This window comes from Paroedura picta, chromosome 13 (genome assembly GCF_049243985.1).
Source record: "Paroedura picta isolate Pp20150507F chromosome 13, Ppicta_v3.0, whole genome shotgun sequence".
NCBI classification, from domain to species: domain Eukaryota; kingdom Metazoa; phylum Chordata; class Lepidosauria; order Squamata; family Gekkonidae; genus Paroedura; species Paroedura picta.
In genome coordinates, this window is record NC_135381.1 from 4,900,338 (window position 1) to 4,923,231 (window position 22,894).

A 22,894-nucleotide genomic window follows, 5' to 3' on the forward strand; every position below is an offset into this window, starting at 1 on the left:
ATTAAAAACAAAAGGGGGGAAAAATCCCCCCCACCCCAAATCATTGCTCTTTTTTGATGAAAGAAAACAGTAAATTGGTCCTTTGGACAGGTTTGCCTGAAGCCCAGGTATGTGCTGTTAAAATCATGGTGGAGTTATGTACTTTTCAAAATGATGCTTCCTGTTGCATCCCTGCATGAATCGCTGTTAGTGCCTTGACGCTTTCAAATCATTGCTGAGTGGGTCACTGCCTCTCCACTGGGCCTGATATTATAATTCATTCCCTTCTGCCACAAAGACCCAGCCCTTAGAGGAATCTCCCTGTTGTCTCCCTGCATGAATCCTGGTCCTGGATTCAATCGGGAAGCACACCAAAAGCAGTGACTCATGCAGAAACGCACGGCAGTGATAGAGTGATGTTTAAGGAAATGCTGACAACCTTATAATTGAACATTCAGTTATTGGAAATTGACTTCAAGTCCATATTGGAGACGAAGATCTGATCTCTCTCAGAGAGGCATAGCGGTTAAGAGTGGCGGCTTCTAAGCTGGCGAGCCGGGTTCGATTCCCCGCTCCTCCACATGCAGCCAGGCGAGGGACCTTAGGATCGTCACAGCGCTGATAGTGCTGTTCTGACCCAGCAGTTCTGCCAGAGCTCTCTCAGCCCCACCTACACCACAGGATGTCAGGTGTGGGGAGAGGAAAGGGAGGGCAACTCCTTCGGGCAGTGGAAGGCGGGGTATAAACACCAACTTCTCCTCTTCTTCTTCCCTCTGTAATAAGATAATGCTGTCTGTTATGCGTAACTTTTTACATCCAGCAGAGCAGAGCGGAGCAAACAGCCTGTGCAAAGCTGTTAGAGAAGTTGAAAACATAGGTTGGGTTAAATATTGGGCATCATTGTACGTCAGACCTCCAGGCAGAGCTGAACTAGATAAAAGCTGATGCCAGAGGGCTGGGAATGTCCTGCCAAGTGTAAACTTGTGTGTGTGTGTGTGTGTGTAAGTGCCACACCAGGGGATCCAGGGCTAGCCTGGAGAATTTTTTTGGAGGGGTGACATCATGCTAGGCAAACGGACCCTGTTAGGCCACAGGTGAACTCCTCCAAGAGCTGTCTGATTTTGATCTTTTTTAAGCCTAAAGGTCAGGTGTGAACGGCTCTCGGAAGAGAAAGAGAAAACTTTCCGGGGTGATGCGAACTAAGCAGGACGAGAAAGAGATGCTTGGGAACGGCTTCTTCTTCCAGCCTGAGATTCCGTCCTGCCCGAGATGCCACTTTCCGTGGCTGACCAGAGAGGGAGGAAGGAAAGGAGGGAGGGAGGGAGGGAGGCTGGTTTCCGGGGCTAAGAGGGGCCAGTTGGGAATCAGCCGACCGCAGCCTGTCTAGCAAAGTACTCTGGTCTGCCTCAGACCGAGCCCAGATCTCGAGTGCTTTTCAAAAATGGCTCATCTCGCGCGCTCCTCAGCGGTGACAAGGGCTGTCAGAAAGGCGCACTGTCAGACGCAATAGCAAATGAAAGGCTTTAAGGAGGGACACACCGCGGTAGCTAAAAGGCTGGCTTACACTTTGCGCCGCTCTCTGCAGTGACTCCCCTTCCCCATGGGGCGAGCTGTCTGCATGCAGCAGGTCACCAAGCAGACGCAGTGCTCCCCTCCACGCACATCTCGCTCAGGGGATACAACTAGTGCGCTCGTTTCAGGTGGGAGGGGGGGCTGGAAGGAGCGAATGCCGCCTGAGGCACAAATTCCAAGTGCTTCCCATACAAGCCGTGTGTCAGAAAGGCCAGGCCTTCCCCTGAACGGCTAGTTTTCTGCATGCAGGGTTTTTGTACCACATGGTACGTGACCACAAGGAAATCCTCCACCTTCCGCCCAGATACATGCATCAGGGAGGCCTGTCGGCATAGTTCACAACAAGATGGACTGTGTGGTGCATGCTACCCCACAGTGAGGAGCGATTCTGTGTCCTTCTGGACCACAACCCACGAGCCAGCTGCAAAGCACTGTGAAACTGCTGCATCAGGGCAGAACCGCATGTCCCAAAGAGACCTGTGGCGAGTCAGTTCTTCTTTGCTCACATCACAATCCATCCGAGGAGCTCTGGGGCAGCATCCTGGTGTTGCGATTAAGAGCGTCAGCGTCCAGTCAGCCGAGCCAGGGTTGATTCCCCGCTCCTCCACACGCAGCCAGCTGGGTGACCTTGGCCTCGTCACAGCCCTGATAGAGCAGTTCGCTCAGAGCTCTCTCGGCATTTCCGCATGGATGACCGGTATTCCCCCCCCCCTCTCTTGCAAACCCTGTGAGGGATTTCGGTTTGGAGCCCGTAATCAATATCCCCCTGAAAGTTCTGGCTTGCGATCTTTCCCCCAAACAACGCTGCCTTTCTCTACCTAGCAGTCAAAACGCCCTGAGCACAATCAAAATCCAGCTTTAATTTATTAATTTTTTCCCTTGCAGGCGATCGTTTGGACTAAATCTCGCGTTTGACCGCTTTGGAGACGCAGGGTAGCCTCACAACTATGAGGAAATTCTCCGGCGCAGGCCCTATTGAGGCCAAGAGGAGCTGCGTGAGAGCACAGCAGGAGATCAATCGACTCGCTGGCATCTCAAAGCCTCCCTTCCAAAGCGCCGCGGATCAATATTTCCTTAACTCTTCAAACAAGGCCGAAAACGAAAGACCAAAGGCTGAGAAATGCCGCTGCTGATCTTGTTTTGTGTCATCGGCTCAGGGGACACCCCCTTCGAGATTCCAGGCAGCCCTCGCAACTCGGGATGCCAGCCTCCAGGCGGGACCTGGGGATCCCCTGGAATTACAGCTCAACTCCAGAGGACAGGGATCAGGGCCCCTGAAGAAAAATGGATGTGGGCTTTTTGGAATTGGTCTCCACTGAGGTCCTTGTCTATCCCAAGCTCCATCCCCAAACCTCTAGGACAGGGGTAGTCAAACTGCGGCCCTCCAGATGTCCATGGACTACAATTCCCAGGAGCCCCCTGCCAGCGAATGCTGGCAGGGGGCTCCTGGGAATTGTAGTCCATGGACATCTGGAGGGCCGCAGTTTGACTACCCCTGCTCTAGGAGTTTCCAAACCTGGATCTTGCAGTCCTACCCACCCCAATCCCTAACCAAAAAGCCTCCTTGAGCTTGGCAGTCAGGTGACCAGCGAGAGCCAATCCAACTCCATCCTTGTTGTGTTGGTGGTTTTTTGCATCCTTGCATCCAGGCCCCTGACACATTGGAGGGAGGAGCGGTGCCCGGATACATGTTGTCAGTCAGTGTCGTTTAGAGCCGCCGAACAGGATCTCTTGCCTTCACGTGCTTCTACAGACTCGTGTGTTTGAGACAGAGTTGGAGTCTCCAATAAGTTGCTGTAATGAAAACTGAGCAGTGATATCAGGGCTCTCTCAGCCTCACCCACCCCACAGGGTGTCTGTTGTGGGGAGAGGAAAGGGAAGGCAACTGTAAGCCACTTTGAGCCTCCATCAAGTAGAGAAAAGCGGCATATAAGAAGCAACTCTTCTTCTTCTTCTTCTTCTTCTTCTTCTTCTTCTTCTTCTTCTTCTTCTTCTTCTTCTCTGTGCACTCTGAACAAAGCTTACCTCAGGAAAAGCCCATGAGACAGATCCTACGCGTGTTATTACAATCTAACCAATCGAGAGGAGAAAAGCTGGTTCACAGTTCGAGAAAGATGCTTCCTGTTAGTAAACTAGGGAAGAGAAGGGAACATAAGCAACCGTGTGCAACGGTGACTCAGAGAAAACAGAACAGTTGCTTCAGGAAAAGAAGAACTGCCCAAGTGCAAAACAAGGCCATCCGCCGCAGTCCCACGAGCTCTCGCTAGACCAGGCGTGGCCAAATTGTGGCTCTGCAGAGGTACGTGGGCTACAATTCCCATGAGCCCCTGCCAGCACATCAGGGGCTCAAGGGGATTGTAGTCAACAGCCATCAGTGGCAGTCGTATGAGCTCTCACTAGGCCGGGTTTGGCCAAATTGTGGCTCTGCAGAGGTCTGTTTCGGGGAAATCGAAGGCTCTATTCCCATGAGCCCCTGCCAGCGCATCAGGGGCTCATGGGGATTGTAGTCAACGGACCTCTGGAGCACTACAGTTTGGCAGTAAACACCACTGAATTCAGCTGAGCTGACTTCCAAGCTAGTGCGCATGGGACTGCGTCATGCAATTCCGTCTTTGCTGCAAACAGCGTTTCTCTCCTTCCATTTATCAGTGCACTCTTTAAAGAGAGGCAGGACTCTGGAGGGCTCCTGCTCAAAGTGACAACTTTAATCTCTAAGCTCACACCTATTACATTACACCGAAATTGGAACCGGCTCTCAACGCCGCCTGTAACCGAGCGGCCTTTCTGCCGTCGTCGGCAGTTTTCTTCGTATTTCCCCGAAACAGCGACTTTGTGTCTTCTCCGGTGATTATATATAGCAGGCATATAGACTGCGAGATAATCTACATCTGGGGGTGGGGGACGGACCCGCATTTGCCGTGATGTACGAGGCAGGCCTATGTTTACGAACCGTTTTAATGAACACCGGGAAGCCACACAATACGATTATCGTTATGCTTTAATTTATGCGGAATGGATTGCCGAGCGTCCGGGCTTCGGGGTGGGGGTTAGGGTGCTCCAGGGATCCGTGCGGGAACGGAGCTGCCGCTGCAACAGGTTGTGGAATGAGACCGTAACTCACCGCGCCTCTTCTGCTCCAAGCCCGACGTTAAATAATTTAAAAGCCGGGTTTGGAGATGAGAAATGCCTGGCGCTAGGCATGCCGGCAATAAAAATAAACGATAGGGAGGGTAAATCAACCTTATGCCGAGCGCGCATTTCCTTTGGCCGAGCCTCGCAATTGCTGTCTCAAAGCCACGCTCTAATGTTTGCACAGCAAGCTTCTGTAAGGGGTAAAATAGGATGTAACAGGACAGACGGTAGGTAGCACGTTACAGCAGCAGGCCTTTCACGGAGTTCCTTTCCTGCTCTGTGAATTTTGTTCACTCTTCAGGACAGGAAGAAGAAGAAGAAGAAGAAGAAGAAGAAGAAGAAGAAGAAGAAGAAGAAGAAGAAGAAGAAGAAGAAGAAGAAGAAGAGCTGTATTTTTGTACCCCACTGTTCACTACCCAAAGGAGTCTTAAAGTAGCTTACAATCACCTACTCTTCCTCTCCCCACAACAGGCACCCTGGACAGGAGATGGGGCCGAGTGTGCTCGGAGAGAACTGTGACCGGCCCCAGTTCACTCAGCAGGCCTCATGTGTCTCAAAGCAGCTTACCTTCCCTTCCTCTCCCCACATCAGACACCCTGGGAGGTCGATGGGACCAAGAGAGCTCTGAGAGAACTGCTCTCTGAGAACAGCTCTAACAGGACTGTGACGAGCCCAAGGTCACCCAGCTGGCTGCATGTGGAGGAGCAGGGAATCAAACCCGGCTCATCAGATTACAAGCTGTTGCTTCTAAACCTGATAAATTATTTCGGTGTTCCTTCATGGTCAAAACGGAGGGGGGTGTTGAACGCACACACTCCCCCCATCACTGTCTTCAGCCATTTTTCTCCTAAGAGGCGGGGTTCCGTTCAGCTCTCGGAGCCACAGGAAGGAAGGAAACAGCGCTGCCAATCCAAAAGGTTGCCCGAAACCGATAAGAAGTCGGGCACTGAAAACTTGAAATGCTACTTGACGGATGGGCTTAATTAGCTATTCGGATCCCCAGCCATAATATTTGCGGTTAATATTCGCTCTAAAACACCCTGCTGCCTGTGATAATATTTGTATGTTAATCCTGTTACGATAAAGGCTTCACTCCCAGAGCCTCTCCAAACAGAAAGAGGGATACGTTTCCAAACGCCGATAAAGCGCACGCTCAGACTCCCGGTCTGTTTGTCGCCGGTGCGGGGGCCTCTTTAATCCGTGAAATTACACCTGTCACAGCGAGTTAGCTTTATTAACACGGCTTCCCGATCCACGGAGAAACTATCAGAACACACAAAAGCATCGGACCCGCAGTTAATTAACGCTGTCACTTTGGCATCCGTGTACTTGGTTTAAAAAACAATTTTTTAAAACAGTAATTAAATGAGATGCAAAAATGTGCAGGGAGAGGGGGGGATACGGCGACGTGGGCAATGTGCAAACCCCCGGAGCAAAGTAACTGCTTGCAACATTTACCCGCATGAGGTCCTTTTTCCTTGACGTGAAAAGTGCAGACACGGGCGGGGCAGACTTGCCCAAGAATGACCTCTGGATCGAGTCCCGGTCGTTTGAAGGACCCTGTCACTCAACAGACAGCATAGTTTAATGTGAAAATGGCACACCCGTGGAATCATCTAATTGACCACTGCCAGTAGTAACTGCGTTTGTGTGTAAGGTCCCATCAAATCCCAGCCTTATGGGAACAAAAGCAAGGGGCTTTCAGGACAAATGGGAAGCAGAGGCCATGGCCTTCCTCTACAGAGCCTTCCTTGGTGTTCCCTCATCCAAGAACCAACCTTGCTTCCAGCAACCCCAACAAGGAGCTTCCAAGGCAAGTGAGAAGCAGAGGTGGTTGGCCAGGGCCTTCCTCTTCAGAGCCTTCCTTGGTGGTCTCTAATCCAAGAGCCAACCCTGCTTCCAGCAATCCCAGCAAGGGGCTTCCAAGGCCAGTGAGAAGCAGAGTTGGATAAGAGCGGTGTCCTCTAATCTGGAGAACTGGGTAGGATTCCTCACTCCTCCATAAACAGCCCCTTGGGTTGGGCCAATCCCAATCCTCTCAGAGCTCTCTCAGCCCGACCTACCTCACAGGGTGTCTGTTGCGGGGGGAAGAAGGGAAAGAGGCCTGTAAACCTCTTTGAGACTCCTTCAAGTAGTAAAAAATGGGGTATAAAAAACCGTCTCTTCTTCCTCTTCCATGTTTTATATGGCAAGTGAAATCCTACGGGCTTCTCACCAGTTTTTATCAGGTTATGGATCTGGGGTGGAACAAACTGCATCTGTCTTTGCAACCCCTCTCTCCTAGTACTTTGGACACATTTCAAGACGGCCTTTTCCCCCTCTCCTGATCTCGTCGACTAGACTACGGATCTTTGCTTGCTTTGAAAAGGTTGGGGCCTCTCCCCAGTGATACGGTTCCGGCCACCGATGTCCTAGATTCGCCACGGAAGTCTTCCCAGTCCCCTCTAAATGCGTCTGAGTAATATCGACAAGCTGCCAAAATCGTTTTGGGGGAACGCGGGTGAAAGAGAGCGGAAGGATCACGGCTAACCCTTCCGTCCACAATGACAGCGAAACAGACTTCAATCAGGACAAAGTAAAAAGGATAATATGAGACAGGCTTTTGCGACTTTTGCGTTGCTTGCCGTGTATTTACCGAAGTTTCCCAAACTCTCTGTGTACAATTGGTTAAAAATGCCTGCACATATTTCTATGTAGGCCACCTTCTCTCTGGGACTCAAGGCCGACGATACAGAGCAAGTCAACGCAATCGGCAAGATGGGGCAGTCAGCAAAGAGCGAAATAGGATTTGGGGTCGCAGAACCAACCAGAAGTAAGAAAGAAAAAAACATAGAAATGAAGCAAAGCACAGTACATTATGCAAAAATCACAAAACAGGATCCGACCCAGACCACAGGCTTTCATTGACAGCCAGGGCAGTGTCGTGGTTAAGAATGGCAACTTCTAATCTGGAGAACCAGGTTTGATTCCCCACTCCTCTTCCTCATGAAGCCCTCTGGGGGACCTGGGATCAGTTACAGCTCTTTCAGAGCTCTGTCCGCCTTACCTGCCTCACTGGGTACCTGTTACAGGGAGAGGAAAGGAAAGGCGATTGGAAGCTGCTTTTAGGTACATGAGGGTAGGATAGGATCACCCGTGTGATTAAAATTGGCAGGAATCATAGAATAGAATAATAGAAGCATAGAGTTGGGACCTCCAGGGAAATCTAGTCCAACTCCCTGCAGAATGCAGGAAATCCACAACTAAAAATGGAAGAGGAAAGGAAAAGTCGTAGGACTGAAAGACTAGTCAGTGTTCACAAAAGCTACGTGCTTTGAACAACATTGCTAGTTTCTACTCAATACTGCAGAATGGTCAGCATTATGGCACAGCTGTGCTTTTGAATTAATCCTGGTTTGTGATCAGGCAACTGATTCCTTCAGGTGATAATTTTTCCTCTCTCTCTCTCTCTCTCTCCCTCTCTCCCCGAAAAGCATATGCTCCAGGCATAACGTCCCGTCACTCTAGGAATTGCTGGAAATGCTATGGCTGTACCAGTGATTCTGCCCACAATTCTGCACTATTTCCTGTTTTCTCAGGAAGTGACATCACGCCGCACACTATACCAATGCCCCTCCCTGCGTCCGTCTTCCGTCTCCTCCTCAATAACAGCCATTTGCTTGTGGCATTAATGACAATTTGATATTAAATCTCTTTTCTCTATTCTTGTCTTGCATCAATACAGAACAACAGAAACACACACACACACACGCTGTTTGCTTCATGTTTACTTGTTTTGAGCACTTCCTGTCAGAAGCCGACAACTGCAAACGGTGTTTTGAAGTACATCGGAACAATCTCTTACTCGGTTGCACACATTCGTTGCAAACGTACAAATCTAACATGTTAAAGATGTGATTTAAAAAAAATAAATCAAAACAAAAACGGTCCCCTTTTCCCAGGGTGTGCCGCAAGCCGCATGACACAGGGGTAGTCAAACTGCGGCCCTCCAGATGTCCATGGACTACAATTCCCAGGAGCCCCCTGCCAGCATTTGCTGGCAGGGGGCTCTTGGGAATTGTAGTCCATGGACATCTGGAGGGCCGCAGTTTGACTACCCCTGCCGTAGAGGATAGCTTAAATCCAGGTGGTACAGTCCCTGCATGAGAAGACTGTGCCATCTGCGAAGGGGTGTGTTAAAGGTAGGTCTTTCCTGTCAACAAAACTGGGGAAGACGGGATGAGAAACTCAACTAGCCAGCTTCTGAAACGTGGATTGTTTTAGGGGTCATTGTCTTACTGTAGAAACTGCACTATGGGAACTGGGGTGGGGGGGGGAATGGTTTAAGGCTCTACAAGCGGATGAAATACTTCACTAATTAGAACAGCAAACTGAAGCCCCAGGAAGTAAGTTCTTAATTCCCTCCGGAAAGTTCGGGATACAAACCAAAGACAATAATTAGCAAGACATTCGCGTTTAAACCTCTCCCGTATTTTGAAGGGATTCTGCGAGGGCTTTCTAAACACACATTCTGCTGCTTGTAAAACGGATGCTTCCTTTTACTTTTCCATTTCCTTTAGGCGCACGAGATGGCAAAAGGGGTGGGGGGGAAGCCTCTTTGATTGACAGCACGTGTTAAACACGATGAGCAGAATATTACAGGCTAACTCAAACAGGTAGTATCAGTTTTTTTGTTCTCCCACCCCACCCCCCACAGATGCATTTCGGTGTGTATTTTTAGAAAATATAAAATAGGATTAAAGCAAAGATCCGCTGTGAATGAAAGGGATAGGAAAGGGGAAAGAAGCCCTGCCTTCTGCCAAACCAAATTTTCAAGCAATGGGTTTTAACCCTTCGCCTTGAAGGGAGCCACTGACTAAAGATCTCGAGTTGCCAGGCCCTCGGATACGACGCACACAATGGGCAATACACTATTGCAGCCGGATTTCGCTGTGCAAAACAGGGCCACGCAAAACCCAAATGGGAAACCAAAACCCAACCTAACCAGAAAAGTTAGGAACACAACGGCTGAGCTGCAAAAACGATTTTTCAAAGCTGCAAACTTCTATTGCAGAAGTTCAAAATTTTAAAAACCTCTAGAGATCCCCTTGTCATCATAATTTAGAAAAGAAAGTAGAACAAAATAAAGATTCGACCAGACATCAAAAGCCAATAGGGAAGAGCATGGTGGCATGGAGGAGCTAGTCACAGGTAGGCCCTTGCCCTGAGATCACTGTTCTCTTTCCCCCCTCGTCTTATTAACCCCCAAAGCCTCCAGGGATTTCCGAACCCTACCTGTCTGAGAACCTCCAAGCCATACTAGCCTTCCCCTGAACACAGCCGCGAAGCCACTGGGAAAACAACTTACCTCTTTCCAGGGGGGGCAGGTTTCCTCCGGCAGAAGATGACGGCCGGTGCGTATTTCCCCAAATAATCCACGCTCTTTTGGACATCCCAGGTGTACGGGTTGCTGGCCTGGATGCTGAAAACGTTCACGCCCCTCTTCACCTTTGCCCTGGAGGAGACAAGAGGCTGGGTTAAGAATTGGATAGAGTATGCGCTTTCTCAACGGCGGCTCTGTAAGGTGGCTCCCGTGATCCCGAAAGAGGAGCCTAAAAGGCAGAACTTGGCTCAATCCACAGGAGAAATAGAAACAGGGTTTGGGGCCAAGGGAGCCCCTGTGCCCAATCTGAGAAAAAATGAATTCCGGGGATATCATACAGCAAGCAAAGCTGTCAACTCTTCCTCTTTCTATTCCCCAAACCTCAGGACGTTGGGGGCATGAAAGGTAGAGTCCTTTGTGGGTAAGCACAGAACAAAGCTCCAAAAGCAGAGGCATCTTAACAATGATGCATGTTGTATGTTAGTATGCTGGGCAACTTCAGGGTCAATTCAAGCAGAGCAGCATACCAGTTCCCTATCTCATCTGGTATCCAGTTCTTCTGGAGCCCAACAACCATAGCGTAGAGACAAAGGCATCATGAGAGGCCTGCTGGATCAGACCAGTGGGCCATCTAGTCCGGCATCCTGTCTCCCATAGCGGCCAACCATTTCCTCTGGAGGGCCAACAGCAGGACATAGAGACCAAGACCTTCATGAGAACATCAGAAGAGCTCTGTTGGATCAGAGGTCTATCTAGTCCAGCATCTTGTCTCACACAGTGGTCAACCAGTTCTTCCAGAGAGCCAACAATAGGGCAAAGTGGCCAAGGCCTTCCCTTTAGGCTGCCTCCTGGCACTAGAAATCCAGAGGTCGACTGCCCCTAAACATGGAGGTTTTCCCCTGTCATCACCATGGCTGGTAGCCCCTAATGGACCTCTCCTCCACAAACCTGTCTTAGCCCCTTTTAAAGCCGTCAACGCCTGTGGCCGTCTCTACATCCTCCTGCAGCAAATCCCACCTTTTAGCCACCCTCTAAGAAATATTTCCTTTTGTCCCTCTTAAATCGGCCACCCACCCACTTCAGACAGCTTGCGGGATCCAACCATCCCTGGAGCCGAAGATGGATCAGTACAGCTTACACTTGGAAAGGCCTGGGTGTGGGGGAGAGGAGCCCACACAGGCCTCAATATGGATGAGGGTTTTTGTTCTTCAAGCGCCAAATCAAGGAGAGATGTCATTATTATGAGAGACGACACATTTGGCAGGCTCTCCCTGGACGGCCGCTGACTTCAACGGCGGGAGCAGAGCCAAGCCAACGGGAGAAAAGCCACGGGATTCCTTTCCAGCCCACTTGGACGAGAATAGCGCTCGCTTCATCCACCTGGCTGGCCCACAGCCCCGGACCTTCAGCTGCTTGCCCTGGACGACAATTGCGCACCGAAGAGCATGTCTAATTGTGGCAGGTTTTGAAGGTGGCTTCTGTAAGGTGTGTCAAACGCTTCTCCAACTGCTCTGTGAGAACAGCTCCAACAGGACTGTGACTAGCCTAAGGTCACCCAGCTGGCTACTTGTGGGGGAGTAGGGACTCAAACCCAGCTTTCCAGATTAGAGGCCACTGCTCCACCTACCCCAAGCTGGCTGCAAAACAGGTCCTCCCTGTTTAGCTTCCAAGACCCAACAGCATTGGGCTGGCCACCTCAGGGCTTGTGGCTACAGACATATAATAATTTCTATGTGAGCATCTAACAATTTAGATGTAGACTTATACTGTACACGTAAGGGCTGATTTACTGATGCACAAACAGCCTTGGAACCCTGGATTCATTTGGGGGGGGGGAGAATCCATTGCCTGGAAACATCGATGACGTAAACCAGCAGGGTCCGTTGGTGGAAGGGAGAAGGACAGGGGGAATTCACAGTCCAAGGAGCAGAAATGGAGCCTTCGCAGCCTGCTCCGGGAATCCAGGTCAAGGCAGCATCCCGGAGGGGGAATTCTGCCCCCTCCTGATCCGCTCCCCCCTCCCCAAGAAACGCGACCTGCTGCCAGACTCAGAAGCTGAAGCAAAAACTCGATTTCTGGAAAGGGCAAAATGCAAAGAATTGAGAAGAACTCTTTTCAAAAAGCAATCACGGTCATGATCACTTCTCAGAGTGGGTGTGGCCGCTGACATCCTGGCTGGCAGGATGGATGGATGGACGGCCGCCCCGCCTCGCGTGCCCTTGACTTTCACAGCGCCTGGGGACAAACGGCCACATCCAAGCCCTGACTTTTCAAAAGCATGACAAATCTGCGCATCTCGTCTCCCTGGCGGGGACGGTGTGTGAAGAAAAGTTTCCCCCTCCGAATGGTATTCTTTTAAAATTTCAAAGCGAGTGGCCTGTGGTTCAGGACAGAGGGCGGACTCCAGGCGGGACTGGAAAGTCAACAAGGGGGTTGCAAAGTGTGGGGCAGAAGAAGAAGAAGAAGAGTTGGTTCTTATATGCCTCTTTTCTCTACCCGAAGGAGTCTCAAAGCAGCTTCCAATCGCCTTCCCTTCCCCTCCCCACAACAGACACCTGCCTTCTCCCAGACTGTTTTTAAAAATCACTAGAAATTTTCCAACTGGAAGCTGGCAACCTTAGCCAAGCACAGGAGAGGCTGGAGGGTGGGAGAGAAGGCCTTCGCCTTTCCCAAACACATAAAGATAGTAATTTTCCAATTCTCTCTTCTTGACCTCCAAAGCGGCGGGTATACGCAAGTGATCAGGAAGGGCTGCAGACCATACAATTAAAATGCAGGTGGGCATCCCTTTTCATGTACTGGGTGGGGGGAAAGAGGGGGTAGGGGGTTGGGTTTTTTAATCTCTCAGGATTCCCCCTTTTCTCCGTTCCTCCCCCCCCTCAGCTCCCTCTTCTCCCTTTGTAGTTTGCAACCAGTTAGCGCCTTCCCTCCTGGGCCCCTGTCATTACAGGCGGCTGGTAATGGCTGTGAAATTGTTGCTTAAGTGTCGTCTAAAGTGGAACAGCTGGCTGGGGATGCAAGAACACCTCGCCAGGCGGAGTGCCGCTGAGGGCCACGGCAAAATGTCAACGGAGCCGGCGCGCCTGGCTTTGAACCACCGGAGGAATGCTCTATCTGTCTCTCCAGGAGGTAAAGGAGGGAGATGAAAGCTGGCTTGAAACGGGAGAGGAATCCTGAGCACAAAGAGGGCTGTGAATGTCAAGCAGCAGTGGGCCCATTTCGTCCCTCCTGGGATTCGGCTCTTCCTTGCCAGCCATCCCTCCCCGCTCAAACTTACAAAAGGGCAGCACAAGTCACCGCCAGCGGAAACACATGGCTCCTTGAGAGCTTCATGCGCACGATGTGTCCCGGTTTGGGACCAGTGAACGTTCCCTGGATTTCTTCTAACAGTCCTTATTTTTTGATTGATTTATGGGGGGGGGGGTTGCCAGTGGGTTTTGTTCTCTGCTTCCGTGCTGTTCTTGTAGGTTCGTATGTGGAGTGGATGCATGACCGACTGGATTCATACACAACAAGACAAATCCAGGAAATCTTTTGAGTTCCGGGCAGGAGCGTAGCTGGCTATTACGGCACCCAGGAAGAAGAAGAGTTGGTTTTCTCTACCAGGAGGAGTCTCAAAGCGGCTTGCAATCGCTTTCCCTTTCCTCTCCCCACAACAGGCAGCCTGTGAGGGAGGTGGGGCTGAGAGAGCTCTTGACAGGGCCACCCTGTGAGAACAGCACTATCAGGGCTGTGACTGGCCCAAGGTCACCCAGCTGGCTGCATGTGGAAGAGCAGGGAATCAAATCCGGCTCACCAGATTTCGAGCCGCTGCTCTTAACCACTATACCATGCTGGCTTTCAAGTCCAGGAGCACCATAAAGACCAACTCAAAAATGTTTAGGATAAAAATTTTCAAAAGAGAGCTGTGAGAGCCAGAGTGGTACAGTGGTTAAAGAGTGGAGGCCATTAATCTGGAGAACGGAGTTTGATCCCCCATCCCTCTGCATGCGGTCAGCTGGGTGACCTTGGGACAGTCACAGTCCTGTTTGGGCTGTTCTCTCACAGCAGGTCTCTTTGAACTCTCCCAGCCCCACCAACGTACCAGGGTGTCTGTTGTGGGGACAGGTTTTTGGTCAGTTGCTTTGGGACTCCTTCGGATAGTGAAAAAAGGCTAGAAACTTTCTCCTTCATCATCGTCTCCGTTTTTGTCTTCTTCTCGAAAGCTTAAGCCAAACATTCTTCAAGCTCTGAGAAACCCCAGAAGTGCTGTGATTGTGCAGAACAGGGCCCAGAGCCCCGCCCCTTCCCACCCCTTCCAGGCCCCTCATTGGCCATTTCAAGGGGGCGGGGTGACGGCCATATATGTTCATATCACCTGATACATGTATAATAAACTTAAAAATATTTTTTAAAATCTATTAACTTCCAGCCATACAGGAAACCCTTCCAGGGCCGTCACGAAGCCCTGGCTGAGAAAGGCTGATCTGGAGCATCATATACAGTTGCCTGGAGAGCTGCACTGGCTCATCTCAAGGGAGGCTGCACGGCAGGCAGACGGGCCGGATCGGAGCCCCTGAGCAGCCCACGGACTGCAGCGTAGACGGCAGCTTGCCTCCTGACATCCCATCCAGCGCTCGTTCGTTCATTTAAAATATTTACGTCCCCGCCCTTCCCAACAAGCTCAAGGGGGCTCAAGACAGAAATGGAAACAGACAGCCGCTGCCCAAAGTCCCCCTGCGGTTACACCGATAAAACCTCCATGCTGTCACCACTCTGAGACTTCCACTCGGCCCCGAAAGTCAGCTCCGTCAGCAGAACGCCCTCCGGGACAGTTGGCTAAAAGCTAAAAGGGTAGGGATCCGGCCAGTGCAGCCCTGGGGGGGATGACCCAAATCGGAGGGCTGCGATCCCAGACCAAAGCCGAAAGAGTCTCGAAGCTGCTTCTAACCACCTTCCCTTCCTCTCCCCGCAATAGACATGCTGCGAGGAAGGTGGGGCTGGGAGAGCTCTAAGAGAACTGCTCTGCAAGAACCACTCTGACAGGTCTGTGACTAATCCAAGGTCACCCGGCTGGTTGCATGTGGAGGTGTGGGGAATCAAACCCAGCTCTCCACGCTTAGTCTTCACTGTGTCTGGCGGAAGGTGCGGAAGGGTCTCCCCCAGTGTTTTTCTACCTGATATCCTTTCATCGGAGATGACGGGGACTGAACCGGGGGCCCTTCTGATGAAACGTAGGTAACTCTGCCCCCAAGGCACTCCGTCTCAAGCTGCGGTCAACATTGGCTCAGATGACCTTTGTCGGCGCTGCGGTGTGCTGCAGGATATCGCTCGGGCCTGCCGGGACAGGGCGATGAAGGTAAAGCATGACCGCAGCTGACCTCAAAAACTATACGGTGTTTTGCTGGTTTGTTTCCGTTTCCTTCGGCAGGAGCGTAATGAAGCCTGCTAAATTGGCCAGAGGAGCACAGAGAACAGAATCAAAGGAAAGCCGATATTCCCGACCGCCTCGTAAAAGGAAAGCGCGGTGTGCGCGCACACACTCCCATAGCGAATGATTTTAATTATCATCAAACGAGGGAAAGCAATGCCTTGCACCAGACAAATGTGCGGTACTCGGCTCATGCTCTCTGCACATCTAATGTGGCACTGCCCCCCTCTCTCCCTCGCTCTTCCTTCAAGCGCTGCCCTAAAAATGCAACATTACTGGGAGGCTTTTGGCTTCACCCCTTAATTCTGATGTCCCCTGCCCCCCTTCCTCCCCCTCCCCCCCAAAGCTGGACACAAGCTGCAGAATAAAGAGGTGGAATGGGCTCTATCAATTCAGACATCAGGCGGGGCGTATTATACGTGGACATCTCCTTGTGTTTAAAATGAAGGAGAAAGGGGTATAATAACCAGCTCTTCTTCCCCTTCATCATCAGTGAGACAACTGGATTTTAAAGAGATGACCCCTTGGCCAAGATTCACAAAGCCATTGGTAGGACATGAATCCCCTCTGGCTTCGGTCCACTTTGGCTTGGGAAAGTCCTAGAGATCTGGGGAACAGAATCTATGGAGAACAGAATCTGGGAAGGGTTCGAGGCCAGTGGGGAGCAATGCCGTCGATTCCACCATCCCAAGGGGAAACGTGCTGGCAGAGGCTCATGGGAGTTGTAGTCCATAGCCACCGTTTGACCACCCCTGTCGGACAGGGAAATATGAAAGGGAACGAGTGACTTTCTGTGCATTTTCAGACTTGTTTTCTAAATGCACATGGCCATCTTTTCTCCCTGGCCTTCCAAGTTCCCGTTGGTAATGCTGTTTTCTTGATTGAAAGTCTCCAACAGAAAACCGTCAAAACTCGACAAGTTCCTCCTAGACCTGGGGATAATTTATGGGAAGCGATCTAGCAAAACCTAAGCCATTTAAAGCTGTATAATATCCCCGCAAATTCTTATTAAGGTCTGTGGTTTTTCCCCAGCCCTGTGAGACAGAAACCGGTTATAGTTATGCATCACCATGAAAGCAGATTAAAATTAAATCAATCTGTTTATCTATGGGTTTGCACTGTCGCTCTCTGCCTCCTCCCGTCCCTTCCAAACTTAACATGTTCTCTGTCTAATTAACATTTCAGGAGGAAATGAAAAAAAAAAAAAAGGAAAGGAAAGAAAACACCCATTCGCATGCTGGAGCATCCTCTCTCCGACAGGGATATTAAAAAATAAATCCCGGAAGGCATTCTAATTAAATTTAATTAGTAAAAGGGCACAAACCCCATGTAAACTTCAGCAGGTGAACTTTACTTGCCAGAGTTAAATAAAACAGATTTCTCAGAGATGTTTGTTTGGTCCGTTCGGCAGACACTCAATATGCCTGGCCATTGGGCATGGCGGGGGAGAGGCACTGCATCGTTTTAAGGGTGGAATCATAGAGTTGGAAGGGATCTCCATGGTCATCTAGTCCAACCCCCTCCACAATACAGGAATTCTCAAGTACCCGCCCAGCCACGGGGACCCCAGTTTCACTGGATGTTATCTCCTTGGATGGGATGCCTCTCTTTGTCTGAACCTGGGAGCTGCCCTCTGACCCCCTTCTCTCACTCTCTTCACATGGCCTTCCATGGAGAGAAATGTTTCTGAAGGCCTCTCTACCATCCACCATGGCTACTCCTGGGGAAGACACTCATGTGTTCAAAGTCTTGGGTGAGGCAAGGACGTCTCAGATTCATGATGGCCCGGGCCAAGTCCTGAAACATTCCTTCCTCTATGCTGGCTGGCCAACCATGGGCTAGTCAGAGTCCTGTTACAGCTCTCTGGGCCCCACCTACCTCACAGGTTGTCTTCTTGCAGGGAGAGGAAGGGAAAGCCGCTGTGGGACATTTTCAGGTCATGAAAAGCGGGATATAAAAAAAACCCAGCTTCTTCTACCGCTACCAATGCTAACAAAAATGGCGAAGTGGATGGAGAGCTGAGACCCACTTCTCAGCACGTCTCTTTCCCCAGCCCTTTTTGACTAAGGCACCTTACGATGGTTGCCTCGGCTGTTAGCTGTTTTACTAACATCGCTTTAGATTGTTTTTATAGGCCTTTATGCCCTGGTTTGTTTCTAACGGCCGGGTTTATTGGCATGCTCTTGACGGATTGGGTTTTATTGGGCCTTATTGATTGAATGCCTTTTTATCGCTTTTACTGATTTGATGCCTTTTATTTGAATGTTTCGGAGGGGAGCGGCCTCAAGCGCATCCAGATAAGTGGGATATAGACTTTGTGAATGAATAAAGGGAGGGGGTGGGATTGTGCCCATTCCCCTGGTCCCACCTTTCAGAGGTTCACTGGTTGTGCATGTAAAAGTGATTTACAATTTCCTACCCTTCCTCTACACACAGTGGACAATCAGGGAGGAAGGTAAGGCTGAGAGAGCTCTGAGAGAACTGTGACTGGCCCATGGCCACGCAGCAGGCCTCACATGTCTCAAAGCAGCCTACCATCACCTTCCCTTCCTCTCCCCACAACAGACCCCCTGTGAAGAAAGTGGGATGGAGAGAGCTCTTCGAGAACTTCTCTGCAAGAACAGCTCTGAGAGAATTGTGACTGGCCCAAGGCTACCCAAATGGGTGCATGCAGAGGAGCGGGGGATCAGACCCAGTTCTCCAGATTAGAGGCTGTCACTCTTAACCATTGCACCAGGCTGGCATGCATCAATGTGAGAAAGGCTGAAGAGTAGCTCTACTAAAGAGCCTCTGCTTTCTGTGTGGGAGGTCCCAGGTTCAATCCCCGACAAGCAGTCATGACGTGGAAGCTCTCTCCCTGAGACCCAGAAGATCCAATGCAAGCTTGAGTAGACCTTGATGGATTGAGAGGCGATTCAGTTGACAGGCGGTTTCATGCATCCCTCCAACTGCAGACTGGGAGCTGTGGGGAAATTTCAGCACCAAGGACAGAGTCACGGCCCTTTCAACACATGCGCTGGAATTCCCAGTCCAGTTAAGAGTTCCAGCCTGGCGTCTGTGGTTAGGAGCAGCGGCTTCTGATTTGGCGAGTCGGGCTTGATTCCCTGCTCCTCCACACGCAGCCAGCTGGGTGACCTCGACTAGTCACAGCCCTGATAGTGCTGTTCTGACTGAGCAGTTCTCTCAGAGCTCTCTCAGACCCATCTGCCTCCCAGGGTGCCTGTTGTGGGGAGAGGAAGGGAAGGCGATTGGACGCCGCTTTGAGATGCCCCCGGGCGGTGAAAAGCGGGGTATAAATACCGACGTTTTGTCTTCTTAACTGCTGTCGTGTAAGTCTTAATGAGAAAGCGCACCCAAATGGCATTCGTTCCTGAAATCTAGTTCAGCCCTTTACTGCTGGGAATGGTGTAATTGCGGGATTATCATCCATCAAAATACCTCGTCCGTGCAGCCCATCTTTTGCGCTGGTTTTATTTAAATTAATGCGGCGTCTGCGGCCGCGCGGCTCGGAATGCCGGTTCTATTATTAGAGCCCGCGGTTGAGCAGAGAGCGGCGGGACAAAACATTTTAATAAATAATAAGCAGGATTATTGCCACTGAGTTTTCATTGATCTTCATGCTCGGGTTTAGGGTGGCGCTGGCAGGAGACATTGAAAGTCGTTTATGGGTTTTCTGGCACGTAATTAAGTATTTGAGGAAGCCGTCTCCGGTGCGTTTCTCAGAGAGGTGGGCTGGGAATGTTTTGAAGGGAACACGCATAGGATTGCACTTGGTGTTGGCTGGAGCTTTTCAACTGGAATGGATTGTTCACACACACACCCAAGCCACTGCTAACTAGTTGCAGTGATTGACTAACTTGCAAGTCACCCTTACGTGAAGGCATTTTTGATCATCTTAGGACATTAACATTTGTACAGAGATCCTACTAACGGGGGCTCACATCTCACTGTAGTTATCCACCAGCATGTAGAGAATTTAGTTCTGTCAGGGCTTTCTCAGCCCTGCCTACCTCACAGGGTGTCTGTTGTGGGGAGAGGGAAAGGTGCTCGGAAGTCCCTTTGGGCCTCCTTTGGGTAGTGAAAAGTGGGGTATAAATAACCAATTCTTCTCCTTCTGCTTCCTCTTCTACTTCTCTCAGCCCATTGACCTTGGGCTAGTCACAGTCCTGTTAGAACTGTTCTCACGGAGCCATCCTGTCAGAGCTCTCTCAGCTCCCGCCTACCTCACAGGATGTCTGCTGTGGGGAGAGGAAGGGAAGGCGTTTGGAAGCCGCTTTGAGACTCCTTCAGGCAGTGAAAAGCAGGGTATAAAATCTAACTCTTCTCCTGTGCAAACGATGCAGACAGATAGATGCCTCTGGTTTCTTACCAAAACACATTGATCAATATTAATTTCCAAGGGTGAAGACCAGGAGCGCAGTTATCCGGTCATCGAGCAGTTGGGATCATCTCCATGGAAAGTGGAAGCTCTTCCACTGAGACACAGGCCCTCCCCTCTTAACTGTCCAAAAAAGAGAACTGCATATCAAAAATACAACCACACGGATACTCCACCTCCCAGTTTTCCAAAGGTGGAACCCATCCCCCTTTTAGTCACAAAGCTCATCAGAAGACCATGGGCCAGTAATTCTCAGACTAATCTAACCTAGCAGGGCTGTTGTAAAGACAACAAGGAGGGGACGGGAAACCTGAGTCTGCTGTTTCTACCTCTGTGGCAGAAAAGAGGGGTTAAGAGAGGTGGCTTCTAATCTGGCAAGCCAGTTCTGATTCCCCACCTCCTCCACGTGCAGCCAGCTGGGTGACATTGGGCTACTCACAGCCCTGATAGTGCTGTTCTCACAGAGCACTCTCAGAGCTCTCTCAGTCTCACATACCTCACAGGGTACCTTAGGTGGGATAGAAGAAAGGCAATTTTCAACTGCTTTGAAACTCCTATGGGCAGTGAAAAGTGGGAGATAAAAAGCAACTCTTCTTCATCATCATCATCTCCCCTCCTCCTCCTCCTCCTTCTCCTCCTCTGTAAACAATGCCTTCAATTCCTTACCAAAGCACAATGATCAATATTAATTTCCAAAGGCGAAGAACAGGAGCGGAGTTCTCTATAAATACCATAATCAGGTCATCAAGCAGTTATTTTTTAAAATTATAATTAGTACTGAAGTCAACATTGTTCAGCCCTGCCTCCCCCCTCCCCCTGCCCACCACCCACACCGTGCAATCCAGGTCGGTAAGCAAATGACTTTGGATAGCAATCTATCTCCTCCTCTCCCCAATGCCCCCCAAATGGCTAGCCAGCATGACACACTCAGACTCCCTCTGCCTGTCATCCGCACTAGAGATCAGCAAATAAACAGCCCCTCGATAACGGTCGGAGGCCGCCACACCCGCTGGGCATCCCCAATCGCTCCCTCACTCCAGTCACTGAGGCAGAAGAGAGAGAGAGAGTGCGGGAGTGCGCAATTAATATCATAACGAGCGGCTGCAATTATCGTGAGTGTGCGCATGTGCTCCTCACTCCAGGCACGAATAGCAGAAAGGACACACATGCACACGGGCATGCACGCATGGGTGAGGACCGCTCCAGCTACTTTCCTGCTGGAGCCGAAAATTCATTATTCTGCCCTCCCAACGCCCACACAGACACGGCCTGCTGTACGGAGTGGGGGGCCGAGTTCACTCCCTGAAGTCTCTTTCAGACTGGAGAGAGGGGCAGGGAGAGGCTACAACTGGGAAGCTCATAAAAGGGAAAGATACAAAGTCTCCAGCCCCACTCACACAGCAAGGCCTAACCCCCCTCTTGCCGCTGGGACCTTTCTACGTGTCGGAAGGCTGCGCTCCAGCTGAGACGTTCCTCCCGTCCCCGACATTTTGTCTCGCTCCACCTTAAGGAGTCCAAGGGGCGCTCTGTTTTCAGTTCAGCCACACAACAAGAAAACATCATCTGTTCTCAACCGTTTTGATGGAGTCGTGGCTGCATGTGCTCTTTTAGGCTGTGCACTCTATTCGGGCACCAACATTAAGAGACAGGCGTGACACGAGAGCTGAGAGAGACCCACTCAACAGATGTTGAACTTCCGGAAGGCCTGGGGGAGAGTCGTGAAGGCGCTTAGTCAAGCTACTGGTCCATCGCAAAGGCAGTCCAAGTGATAGGCAATGAAAATCAAGGCAGTTCCCACTAGAGTCACCCTGAAAAGGTCTAAATCAGTCTGAATCCAGCATGGAAGTGGATCAACAAGGAAAAGAAGAAATTTCGGTTGATTCCTTTGTGCACCACCTTTCTCCCCAATGGGGATCCAAAGCAAGTTACGCTGTTCTCCTGTCTTTGGCTTGATCATCACAACAGCCCTGTGAGGTAGGTTAGCCTAAGAAAACATTTAAAATTCACCACTCCCCCCTCCAGAGAAAAAGTATCCTGGCAACCCCCCAAGGGTAAAAGCTGGATTTTCAGTGAGTCTTTCCTGAGAAAAATAAAAAAATTCATCTGGCAAGCAAGCTCAGCTAGAATATACGTCAGTATTTGCTGCGGTCACTACTATATCACAGTGTAAGCTTTTCTGGGTAACCAGGGACTGATTTTATGCTCCCACAGAGACCCTGCCTTTCTCAGGTGGAGGCAGAGGACAGAAGAGGCCCAGAACTGGACTGTTCAGGAACAGGGCAGACCTAAAACTCTTCTGGCTTCAACAAGGGAGCTGCGTCCTATACACTGCCAATAAGGGGGAGACTACGGTTCAGTTTTTTCCAAGTGAAAATCATTTCATGGGCACGGATGGAGGCTTTGCTCCCAACAACATCTCCTGGGAGCAAAGATGACCCCTGATGGCCTTCTCTGGCCAAGCCCCTTTCCCCCCCCCCAAAAAAAAAACAGCATTCCAAACTGCATCTTTCAGCCGCTCTAAAAGGGAACTTTTCTGGGCATTTGATGTCTCTCCTCCCGGCAGGCGGCAGCCAAGCATGGGCAAGGAGACAGCCAGATGTGCCTGCCAGCGTCATACAGCGCTTGATCTGAGCCAGGGCAGCGGCCCAAGACTTGGAGCTCCTTTTCAATGGCATGCTAATTAGGGCTATTTACTGCGAATCCAAGCTTTTTCACGTGCATGACAGGAGGGCCTCCCTGGGTCAGAACTCCTGTCTTCCCAGCATGAAAAGAGTACCTTTGATGCTGTCTGCAGAGGCTTTAAAACAGGGGTCCCCAACGCGGTGCCCATGGACAAACCAGCATCTGCCCACACCTTTTTATGGCCCCCTCCAAGCATTTTAAGGAAGTGTGCGGGAACAGGTAGGGATTGGGTCCAGTCAGGCTTCTGACTATTGGAGATTTGATGGGCTGGGCAGTTTTTAAAAAATGTTCCTTTGGCAGCCCACGCAGCACCAATATCTGTCATTGTGTCACTGAAGTTAAGCTGGGGCAATCCTTTGGTGTCTAGCTCCGCCCCCAG

At 50.5% G+C, this 22,894-nt stretch overlaps 2 protein-coding genes across 5 annotated transcripts in view; one reads left to right on the plus strand and one right to left on the minus strand.

Annotated features, from left to right (window-relative positions):
• LOC143823215 (uncharacterized) overlaps positions 1-22,894 on the plus strand; it is a 575,613-nt gene that overhangs the window by 528,685 nt on the left and 24,034 nt on the right. The gene's annotated exons all lie outside the window — the stretch shown is intronic.
• TMEM132D (transmembrane protein 132D) overlaps positions 1-22,894 on the minus strand; it is a 304,697-nt gene that overhangs the window by 141,285 nt on the left and 140,518 nt on the right. For all 4 annotated transcript variants that reach the window (XM_077309304.1, XM_077309303.1, XM_077309306.1 and 1 more), the window contains one exon: positions 10,031-10,177. In XM_077309304.1, coding sequence (XP_077165419.1) covers positions 10,031-10,177 — 147 coding nt within the window. The remainder of the gene's footprint in view (positions 1-10,030; positions 10,178-22,894) is intronic.